The sequence below is a fragment of the Abramis brama genome (assembly GCF_963993115.1).
Source record: "Abramis brama genome assembly, chromosome: 8".
NCBI lineage: Eukaryota > Metazoa > Chordata > Actinopteri > Cypriniformes > Leuciscidae > Abramis > Abramis brama.
In genome coordinates this window covers 17,109,043-17,121,539 of record NC_139970.1, presented here as the reverse complement: position 1 = coordinate 17,121,539, position 12,497 = coordinate 17,109,043, and the positions used below count along the sequence as shown (strand labels likewise).

Sequence of the window (12,497 nt, the reverse complement as noted above, 5' to 3'; positions counted from 1 at the left end):
TAAAGAGGTCCTATTATGCCCTTTTACAAAGTCTTGATTTTGTTTTTGGGGTGTACTAGAATATGTTTGATTGTTCAAAAACAATGCTGATTTCGATGAAGCCCCTCCTCCCGAAATCCGAAATGCGCTGTGATTGGTTTGCTGGCCCAGTGTGTTGTGATTGGCAGCGCTTAGTGTGTGTTCTGGAAATGTCACGCCCCTCCATAACTGAATTCTTGTCTAGTGTGTAAATATTAAGGTTATTTTAAACCAGTTCAGACCCTGACAATGTTAATGAGCACGGATTTCACAGGATGTTTCAGAGTGGTCTGTTTTTTGTAATTTTCTTATACATTATAGATAAGATGTTCTCTACCATTTAATTGTGATATTTGTCGGAAAACTATAGGTAATACAAACAGTAATCGATCACAAAACCATGGTTAATTTTCCTAAGGAGCGGTGAACCGTCTTACAAAAGCAAGAGATCACAACAGCAACAGAAAACAAGCTGTTCTCCATAAAATGTGCAGCGCGCAGATAAATGTTGAAATTATAATGTTCAGCAACAGTGTTTAAAATAAAAGTTCGTCAGCCTTAGGAAGGTCAAACAAATGAGTTTTGAAAACGTTGTAGAAAAAACAGTGTCTCTATTGACATAGTGACAACACTGTCTTCTCTAATGCAGCTCAACCAGCACCTTTTTTGCAAATTCCGGACATGGATTATTTAAATGAGGAATATTATGACTTCATAAGATCCGTAAAACAGTTCGTTGTAGTTCTTGGAAAGCGGATTCTGTTAAATAAAATATCTCCCTTAGGAGTGGACTTTGAGCTTTGTAAACTTGCAGATCTTTTTAATGCTCAAACAGCAACATTACACACTTACTAAAGTTGAAAAAGTGGAAAAGCGTAATAGGACTCCTTTAATGCATGTTCCTGGTCTTATTGTGCACCATTCATGGGGGAAATTATTTCATGTTTGGCTGACATCAAGTAACTCCTACTTTTCACCTCCACCCTTCCAACCACCTGATTTCATGTAACGTCATAATCAAATAAATTCCTGAAGTATAAAGTCCAGTCTCAACCTACATTTTTATCGTTCTACTGTTGTGGTAACGATGTTCCAATATCTCCAGTACAAGCAGTAAAGTCACTGACCTGTTGTTCCTGGAGGCCATCTCCTCCCGCAGCTTCTTGATGTCACTGCGACATTTCTCGATCTCCACCACCTTCATCCCCTCCACTGAAGAGACAGAGGAAAATGACGGAAACAGAATACATTATGCATAGGATTATGACAGATGAATGATAGATTTACATATTTGAAGTGAGCCAAACAGACAGAAAATATGGAAATGAGCTAGAGAACATGCTCATGGTTTTCCTACACAAACACAGACTGTTGAGCCATAAAAAGGACATCTGACACCAGTTAATGTCTGGCTTTATGCTTCCCTCCATTGTCCGAAATAATGCTGCTGGTCTAAAGTACGAGCAAATCACCTTTGACAGCTAGACCATCTTTGGACAGACCACCTATTTGACAGCTGCTTTAATTTACTCCTCACAACCTTGGTTTGAGAATGAGCATATGTCACACAACATTTCCACGTTGGCATCTGTCTAATTTGGTTGCTTCTACCAAATTAACAGATTAATTTGCAGCAGTACTATATAGTTTGATTAGATACAAGACCTCTGGACTCACATCGTATAATTTATTGTGTAATTATAGGCCTACACATTATATAATATCTGGACTTCCTGCAACTATTCTGTTTATAGACAGCGCGCAGTAATAAATCACCTTAAATTACATGAGGCTGGTGAAGAGTTCAAACTTATGAAGAGGTCAGGGTCCATCGCCTTGGTGACTCATTACATCATGGCTGTATTTGGATTTATATGGACACACATCTGTGCTGCAATGGAATGAATCCTAGTCTCTGGTGATGTTACATCGAGCATTATTGCTTCCTGAAGCAATAGGTCTTCTGAATAAGGGGTAGGGAATGTGAATATTTTAGCTTATTATGTTGAAGTGGATGTCGTGTATTGTTAAATGTTTTGTGATTATATGGCTAGGCCAAAGACCAATTTTCAGCCAAGGCTGGTCAATAAAATACAACTAAAAACTAACTAACTAAAACAACTAGTGCGCAAAGACTGCCACAGTCAAAGATTGCCATTAAACTGACCCTAACCCTTTAGTTCTGAATCATTGTACAACTGATTCCACAAATATGACGTATTTTTATAGGCCAAACCCAGAAACAAGTAAGCATTTTTACACTTCCAGTTCCATTGTCTTGAAGTCAATGGGTTTTTTGAATGAGTTTTTGGTTAAATGCCTGAAATAAGGTCTGTGGTGAACACAAGCTCAAGATATTTTCACGTTTTATTCTACATCAATGATCCCCTCTTGGGATTTTTTAAAGCTTTTACTTACCTTGAAAATTCGGTTACTAACAAGTGGTTAAATGGCACTACAAGGTTGTTGAGGACATTAAACGTCATCAGCCAAAAAGATAAACTCATCTTCGCTTTTAGTTTGTTGTGTTTATAATCGCGGTCTTGCAAACTATTATAACTCGAACATTCAGGGAAAATGTTTTTAAACAAAGACTGAAAGAGTCGGAAGCTTAGTAATGGTGACGCTGAAGTCATGCGACCACGGTGTGGTCGTTTAAAGCCTATATTTAGCTTTTGACTTCTGCCGATTACATTTATGCTTCAAAATTCATAAAAGTTGTGTTCTAGCAACACCAATATCATTGGTTCAATTCTCAAGGAAAGCAAGAACTGATATAACGTTTACTTTGAATGCAATGCAAGTCACTTTGGATAAAAGCATCTGTCAAATGTAAATGTAACATTTTTCAGTGTTGACGTAACATCTTCTATCCCAGCATAACTTACAGATTGAAACAGCGCCATTTGATTTATCATTCCATTCAGCCCAACACAGCAACATTGGCTTAACCAATGGTGTGAGTTTGAAGCCATTTTACTTACCAATGGTAGTGTTTTAAAACAATCAGCATTTTTGCAATTTAGTTTAGGGATGCTAGTAGCACACTAGCTCCTTCACTTTTAAAAATCTGATAGAAAAGAAAGGAAAATTAGGGGACAATAGCTCCATGTCTTTACTTCCTGTACAGAATTGCATGGAGACATGCAAATGTTTAAACAAATGTGAACTCATAACAGGCAGTATGTTTTCTTATGTGCTACTGGGCATTACTGCCGGTTGTACTTAGGAAATAATAACATTAAAAAGTATGCATTAAATTGATCAAAAATGACAGTGAAGACATTTATAATGTTACAAAAGATTTCTAATCCAAATAAATCAAATCAAATCATCATATTAGAATGATTTCTGAAGGATCACACTGAAGACTAGAGTAACGTTGATGAAAATTCAGCTATTTTAAAATACATTTTAAAATATATTCAAATAGAATACAGTTATTTCAAATTGTAATAATATTACAAAATATTGCTGTTTTTACTGTATTTTTGATCAAATCAATGTAGCCTTGGTGAGCAGAAAAGACTTAATTCAAAAACATTTTAAAAATCTTACCGACCCCAAACTTTTGAATGGTATATTAATATGGATGTCATCATAAAAACAAATCAAGCAATTAAAAAAAAAATATGTTCATAAGAATAAGCACCCTTGCACCTTAGTGTGCTTATAGAAACAGAAGGAGCAAAGGAACAGTAATCTGAATATCAAACTGTGACCTGTATGTTAATTTACAGGCTCTGTTGATAGTCTGATGCATGTGACACTTCAGCTGGGAACCGAGCCTTCTAAAATATACAGTGTGAAAGGCTAATGAATAACTTTCCTTTACAAATACATGCCTTATACATGTGAATGATATGCGAGTGAACAAAAATATAAAATTAAATCTACAACACATAATGTAAAGTAATACATATTATCCACAGCATCTTATCAGAGTGGCTGAATAGAACTAAGCAGATGAGTGGGCTGGAAACTAAGAGAAATGGCTAAATAAACTATGAGCTGGAGAGATCCCATAACAGCCATACAGCGCTATCACAATTATTAGCCTTCATCAAGACACTTAACCCCAGGTCACTCACTTTGGATGAAAACAGTTTGCCAAATGATGCAACAAAGTAAGTGTAGTGTAGTGTAATGAACACTTCAGATGAGCTAGATGTACAAAACACATCAACAGGAAGTCCAAGAGGTGGGTCACATGAAACATGTAAAAAAACATGTCATATAACATATAATAAATTATATTTTGCTAAATTTAAGCCTATTTTGAATGATGACATTATTTCCATGACAATTTGCTAACAGCAAAAACAAACAAACAAACAAACAAAAAACATTGACAACATTAAAACAATGTGTTAAATGTAAAAAAAAAAAAAAATGTACCACACTATTTTTTTTACTGTAAGGGTTTTTGACAATGTCAAACGGCGTGATATATGTATTAGGGATGTGCGAGACTATTTGACTAGTTGATTAAACGATACTGTTGCTGCTAGTCAACTTCGAAATACTAGTTGTTTACATTTTATTTTGCACATTTAATGTTTTGCTTTATATTTTTACAAAGTCTACGTTTAAAATAAATATGTCTAAAATGGGTAACGTTGCTTCAATGAAGGCGGGTTGGGTGGTTAGACCAGTCGGTTGCACAAATTTCCATTTAAACGTTTATGAAATTAGTCATTGAACACATTCCTAATATGTGTAAATAAATAGCTATCATTGGCTATTTGAGTTATATATTATTTGTGGTATGGAAGACCTCTTATATAAATCAAACACAAAACATATCTACTTCCTCAAATCTGCACTGGGTACAGCAGAACGTTATCTATAATTCACTACTGTTTTTGAAAGTGCTACAAAATTACTGTGAGCAGATTTTATCGTGTCTTGTTTGTCAAGTTCAGCCCTTCCATTCTAGCCTTCTGTCCATTAGCAAAACACTGGACAAGATATTGGGTGAAAACAGTTTAAAACTCACACTCCACTCTCTTCTCCAGCATGGCTAGGCGATTAGTCACCTCAGTCTTCAGTTCGTTGATTTTAAATGCCCTTGGGGAGAGCAGCGAGGCAGACCGGTGCAGATGGAGAGAAAAATACAAAGATCATTCATCCTTGAAATACTAAAACGATTCAAAATTCAATCAAAAGAAGTTCATTTTGAATTAGCTGAGAAATTCAACATGAAATACAGAAACGGAGATGGTGACAATACCTGGAGAACTGCTCGGCCACTTGGGTCAGAACATTCTGGAAAAGCTCCTCTTTATCTGAGAGAAGAGAAAACAATTTATTTTCATAATCATGGCCAAACACTGATGTATGATGTATTTCACAGTTTTATATATCTGTGTTTCCTCCTGTCAGCCTTAAAGGAACACGCCAACTTTTTGGGACTTTAGCTTATTCACCGTATACCCAGAGTTAGATAAGTTCATACATACCCTTTTCATCTTCGTGCGTGCCGTAACTCTGTCTGACGCACCCACCACTAGCTTAGCTTAGCACAAACACTGGAGGTAAACGGCTCCAGCTAGCATACTGCTCCCAATAAGTGACAAAATAACGCCAATATTTTCCTATTTACATGTTGTGATTTGTATAGTCACAGCGTGTACAAATAACAAGGTCACATGAGACACAGCCATCTTCTAACTGTATACATACAGAAGTAGCAGTGCTTCGTCTACTAAGAATATAGTTCCCAGTATGTATACAGTTAGAAGATGGCTGTGTCTCATGTGACCTTGTTATTTGTACACGCTGTGACTATACAAATCACAACATGTAAATAGGAAAATATTGGCGTTATTTTGTCACTTACTGGGAGCAGTATGCTAGCTGGAGCCATTTACCTCCAGTGTTTGTGCTAAGCTAGGCTAGCCGTGGGTGCGTCAGACAGAGTTACGGCACGCATGAAGATGAAAAGGGTATGTATGGACTTATCTAACTCTGGGGATACGGTGAATAAGCTAAAGTCCCAAAAAGACGGCATGTTCCTTTAATAAAATAAGCAATACATGTACAATGAATGAAGCATCCTGCAACAAACAGTAAAATCTCCAAATAGTCCAAATATATATCAGATATCGCTGGCATTCTTGTATCAGAGAAACTGTGACTTCTTACACAAGGCTTGACACTTACAATTATATAGAGTGAGAGTTGATAAACATACACACTTTCAAATGTTTCCATGTGTTTTTTCTTCCCAAATAATATAAGAGTGTGTTCTGATACTGTAGATTTTCACAAAAAAGTCGCAAAATATGCACGTAGAAAATCTATGCACAGAATGCATATATTGCAGAAACAGTATCATGGTAGTATGTTATTTCAAACCTACCCACAGTATTTGTGCATAACTGATGGGATATTGAAAAACAAAGCAGAGAAACTACATGAAGTTGACAATAAATCTACTGAGAAATAGCCTTGGAATGCAGATGAATCAGAGAATCTGTCCAAAAAAAGGAACTTGTACATCTGAGTTTGTTTTAAAATCAATAAAAAGTTATAATCACTTCTCAGCTCATGATAACACAGATAGATTGAAAAGACTGCAGTCCACCCCCGCTGCAGGAGTGTTCCCACAATGATAAATGGAGTCGCTCTTGTGCTCACACGCAGCTTTCCACACACTCCATTTATGGAGATTTGAGAACATATGAGTGATCACTCAAGAGCTCTTTCAGTCTTCATAATAAAACAAACCCCATTTTCCCATTTCGATCGGAATGTAAACACCATCAGTGAAAGCACAGTGTTGAACATGTGATTTATACATGCATAAACATTTAGGGTATGTGAAAGGACATAAAATGCAGAACATCTGACACTTACCTGCAAGTTGTCCACCAGTTATGGGCACCACTTTGTACGGTGACCTTCAAAAACACCGGCACACACAAACGTAATTACAAAGCAGTTGGCGCCACGCTAAAACACATCCCCTCTGCCTAAATGACAGTCAAGTTACTCCTCAGAGAGATGCTGTTTTCTGTAGCATTACTAACCAAGGTGTCTACTCTTTTGGCAGTCGGTTGTGATTGTGACCAGTGAATGGACACACTTAGACTCTCAGAGAGTGACTTCCCCTTTATCTTTTTCTGGCCGCCATCCATTGTTTGTCTAGCATGTAGGGCAGATCTCCATATAACCAACAGATAAGGCACAGACAGTAGGCTTCTTTACTGGGCGTCTCACCTCTCAATGTTTTAACTGCGTCTTTATGTTTTATGTGTGTCCATTTTTTCCCTGAGTGTGTCTGCAAATTGGTGTAAGATTGGATCATTGGTTTTATATTATGAAATCTCTAACATCTGTAAATCTCTCGGTCTGTAGAGATTCTGACTAAATGTTGTTTAGGCGTAGACATTTGTGTGTCAATCTGATTCAGAAGTCCACTGCATGTGTATAAGGCACTTTTAAAGTTAAAAAGCATTGAATTTAAGTTTATAAATGGGATGGATTGCTAAGTTACCTCTCTGAGTTGTTTGGCATTGTGGGGTCGATGGAGACCATTGCTCCTGTTGAGTCCAGAAGGGAAATTGTTGTGTTCCTGTCAGAAGCAGACACATTCACTAAATATGGGAGCACTTCAAAAGTGCACACACACACACACACACACACACACACACACACATGCATCATACTGTACCTGGAGAGCCCTGTGGCAGTGCAGAATAACTCCTTTATATCACATGGGCTGCAGAAACGGCTGAAAACCACCTGAGAAACACAAAGTCTGTTCAGTATCTCTAAAACGAACTTATTTGCTTTGGGCCACTTTTGACTACTTGAAAAATAAAACTTCATGCTATGTTGAAGATGAAAAGATCTGATCATGGGGTTTGAAACACAATTAATATTGAAAATATTATCGATTTAACTATACTGAAACTGCAGTTTTGATCGAATGAGAACAAAATTTGACTGAACTGAGCTGGATAAAGACACTAACTTGAAGTAAATCGGCACTGCTATTGAACTGAAATGAATCAACACTGAAACTGACTTTAAATTTGATGTATTTTAGATCATCAACAGTTATTTTTCTGTTTATTAATGTGAAGCTGCTTTGAAACTTCCTCCGTGTAAAGCACTATATAAATAAGTTTATCTCCAAAAAAGTGAAAAATGTCATTACCATCATACATCATTGTGTGCGACAGAAAAATGTGGAGCCTTGGACTTGCCAACACAGGTTACATGACAATTCACATGGAATTTAAAAATAATTTATTTCTGAAATAAAATGATCAAACACTAAACAGTTCGGTAATGATACCTAATAAAGCATCAGACCGTGATGTCAAAATCATAAAATTAATTACATTTCTTGTTTTCAGATAGTCTCTCTGCTGCTCTCTGATAACTTTTCATTATCATTCCATTTAAACCAAATATACTGTGTTCTGCGAATTTTCAAAAATGCATGGCATGATGGTAATGATTAAGGACAGTATTAAGGACAGCAGTTTGTTGTTGTAAAATATTACAAATGGTAGTCATAAATGCAAAATTAATTGAAAATATAATTTTTACACGCTTATGAAGAAGTTCAACGAACAATTTCTTAAAATTAAAAATTATGTGTGGGCAGCAAGCTCAAAAATCCTAATTCCTAATTCAAAATTAGGAAAAAGTAATTACAGAGATAATAATAATAATAGTTTAACGCCTTTTTAAAAAAGACTACAATGATTGCTTTTAAAAAACAACAACTTTTCCTTTAAAATCATACATGGCAGAATCAGTGTGACTATGATTATCTTCCTGGTTTCTATTTATGATGCTGACCATTACAGATGATAGTTTACTGACTATTCGAGACTCTGCACAAAGCCAAGGCCAAGTGCTGACATCCATCATTCGCATGTAGTGTGAGTCCTGAGTCCTCTGAACTACTTACAACACAAGCAGCAGACACGGCAAAAACAGGTGACAAACACAAAAAAAGACAATGAAGGGGGTGCAGCTGACAGACAGAATGAAACTTAATGTCTTAATGAAAAAGAGAGAGAACTATAATAAGAATTAGAGCTCGAAAGACAGATGAGAATGAGCAAAAGAGTGGGAGAAAGAGAGATAAAGGGGAAATTGTTCCCTATAATACAAATGCATTTTCTGAGTTCAGAGATATGAGAAATACTTATTAAAAAAGAGCTTCTAATGGAGCACTTCGTCACAGAGGAAACATAAAACCCGCAACTAACAACCTTGGAGAATAGAGACAATAAAATGATGTACCACCAATCACAGAGCAAAAATAAATCAGCTTTATTAGCTTAATTTTAGCAGTGGAGAGAAGTTTCTAGCAGCTTCGAGGGACTATGTGAGATTTTAGAAAAAGGCCCGAAGACATACTAGTCATGCACATTTCGCCACTCCTCCTGTAATATGTGTGCAGAAGGTGTGAGTGGATAGTGGAGAGGATACACACAGATCTGCTCATTAAAATGTCCTTTTGTTTTTCATTGTGTTCTAGGCTTTTATATGCTGATTATTTCGTTTTTGTCCCATTGCCAAAGCTGAACAATGGCGAGCAGATGCGCATTTGTAATAGAACAATACCCTGATATTACTCTAATGTATGCAAAGCACACTAATTTGTTGCAATTAATTATTTGGTCACATCATTGTTTTTTAAACTTCTATGTACTTCTTTTTTTATTATAATGCAGGGGTGTCCAATCCTGCTCCAGGAGGGCCACTGTCCTAGAGTTTACCTCAAACCCAAATTAAACAAACCTTAAATAGCTATAATCAAGGTCATACTAGGCATTTAGAAACTTCTAGGCAGGAGTGTTGAGGCAAGTTGAAGCTACACTCTGCAGGACAGTGGCCCTCCGGGGACAAGTTTAGTGGGTTTAGGTAAAAAGCCAATTCAGGTTGTTCAGGTAGATTGGTACATTAACATTGCATGACTTAATGAAACATATCTTTAAATGTTGTAAAATATGAAGGCACCAATATGTCATTGTTTAATACCCAAAACTTTGTCTTTGTATTTTTACAGTGAATTTCTGGCAACCACAGTCATTTGTTCCCCATTAATTTAACAGGATAATTTATGGTGCAATTACACGCCATAGTAGTTATGACACTTAATATAAAGTGTGACCATCAAACATACAGCAGTCAGATGATAACAACTGACTGTCACTTGGATACCTGTAAATGAACTGATTATATATCAGCCATGTCTTATCTATTTAATTAGAAATATTTTTACAGGAAATCAGACCAGCTGTTCACTTGAAACCTCTTGACAGAACTGAGACAGACTCCAGAAAACATGATACTTGCTGAGTTTTATAACGCGACGAAGCATCACATACAGGGTAATGTGTGAAAACTAATTAAAATGATTAACTAATAAAGAGTGTGTGAGTAACAGTGGAAGAGGAAATGTACAGATCAGGGAAAATTATGAAAAATGATTCATATAGACTATTGCTGCGTCCCAATTCGCATATCCATCCTAAATAGTATTCAAAATTAGAATTAGTGTGACCCAAATCGTAGCATGTTGAAATAAGTATTCAAAAGATACCCGGATGGTCTACTTTTTCCAGTAAAAAGTGTAAAAAACTACAAACATGACAGATGTGAGATTCCCACTGTTAAGTACAGGTTTAGATAAAGGGCTTTGAGTGATTAATGATCAGTATCTAACCTGACGAAAAGAGATTTATTCAATGTTATCCACATTATATTTCATCTGAAACAGCATTGTGAACTTTTGTAAAGATACGTTTGGTCATTAACTTCTAAATGCATCATTATGCAAACTGCGGAGGAGAGTCTCCTCTCCGCATGAAAGACTCACGACTGGCAGATCAACGTGCTCCTACATTTCTCTCCGAAACGGATTAAATGAACTGAATGTGGAGGATTTTAACTGTGACAAGATGATTGACAGCTGTCCGTTAAAGACGCAATTATGATGATGTAGTACGTCCCAAAGCTTGCCTGGTACACACTCAAAAGTATGTAGCCTACCTTTTCTTCACACAAGTACATACTTTTAGGGCATAGTACAAGTAGGCGAATTGGGACGCAGCGCAAAATCGAGAGTAAAAACAGAAAACCTATAATGTAACATCAATAATCTCCAAGAGCCATATAGTCGAATCAGTCTGCACTTCTGGGTTTTCCATTTTGAAAAGGTGAGTTCTCAAGTAAATTTCTTTAAGATTTTAAACACTCTTTAAGCGAATATCTTTAAGAACTAAATTGCACATTGTAATGGGAAAATGTAAACATTTTAACATGCACCAAGGCTACATTTTTTCTATATATCCTAATCATTTAACAAACATGTATTCATTACTTCAATAAGCTCATTGTTTCTGCCTTAAGTTAATACATTACTAACTGTGTGATTTGTATACATATCTGAAATACATAACTTGGACACAGTCACTACTGATAACAGATCACTCTAAATTATAATGTAGACATGCATTTTCTGTAAAGCTGCTTTGAAACAATGTGTTTTGTGAAAAACGCTATACAAATAAATGTGTATTTAATTTAACTGAAATGTGCAAGGATGTACTTTAAAATAACAGCATTGACAGCTTCACAGTTCATTTATTTTTCTCATCAAGGTCATGACACAAAAAGTTGTTCATTAAAAAGAGAATTTAACATTCTTCTGTAAATGTAATTTTTTTATTTAATTTTCTCTAGTTCTCAAATATCAATTTTCAATAATCAGATGTTTTTGGTAAAAAATCATGGTAACAGGGTTCAATATTAAAGATTGATCCCTGCTAATAAACCTATCAAAACAAAAGATAAAGTGATTAAAAAGAGACACTTGTCCTTAAAAGGTTCACATTAAGTGGAGTCGTTATTTTAACTTTGTTTTATTCTGACTTTTTATGAAATTATAGATCATTTATATATATATATATATATGTGTGTGTGTGTGTGTGTGTGTGTGTGTGTAGTAGGCCAAAAATAACAGCACAGAATTAGTGTATAATAGTTTACCAAAAGAGAATGGAAAAATTCAAAATCCTTTACACACAAAAAAACAGTTTTAGAGAAATCATTGTGTTTGAATATCCTTCAGTTAGCAAAAAGAAAAAGAAAAAAAAGAGCCATAATAAACATAAACATGAACCGACATAATAAAATAGCTTTTAACTTTCGAAAAACAGTCCGTTCGTTATACTGTGTGCAGTCTTTTCCCCAACACAATGTCATGCATGTGGTGAGAGTTGCGCGTCTCTAGTGCGTTTACCTTCTGACTCCGTCCATCCACGTCCAGGTATATCACCCGATACGCCGAAGACGCGCTGCCCATCTCGCTCCACTCTCGCTCCGGACGCGGCCCCTGGCTTCCCTGCAGTGCCTCCGTGACCGACCTAAGGTAAAGTTATGACTGTTTCTGTGGAATGGAAGAGATTTAATAACGCAGTGCTCATTGCCACTGATCTCTCAAC

The 12,497-nt window shown here is 36.1% G+C and overlaps 1 protein-coding gene across 2 annotated transcripts in view; it reads right to left on the bottom strand.

Annotated features, from left to right (window-relative positions):
- The window catches only part of pde9aa (phosphodiesterase 9aa), a 24,494-nt gene extending 11,997 nt beyond the window's left edge, over positions 1-12,497 (bottom strand). For both annotated transcript variants that reach the window (XM_084122579.1, XM_084122580.1), the window contains exons 1-7: positions 12,296-12,497; positions 7,697-7,767; positions 7,520-7,597; positions 6,880-6,923; positions 5,252-5,306; positions 5,018-5,088; positions 1,146-1,230 (exon numbers count right to left, since the gene is read on the bottom strand). In XM_084122579.1, the coding sequence (XP_083978705.1) occupies positions 1,146-1,230; positions 5,018-5,088; positions 5,252-5,306; positions 6,880-6,923; positions 7,520-7,597; positions 7,697-7,767; positions 12,296-12,358 (467 nt within the window). In that variant the 5' untranslated portion in view covers positions 12,359-12,497. The remainder of the gene's footprint in view (positions 1-1,145; positions 1,231-5,017; positions 5,089-5,251; positions 5,307-6,879; positions 6,924-7,519; positions 7,598-7,696; positions 7,768-12,295) is intronic.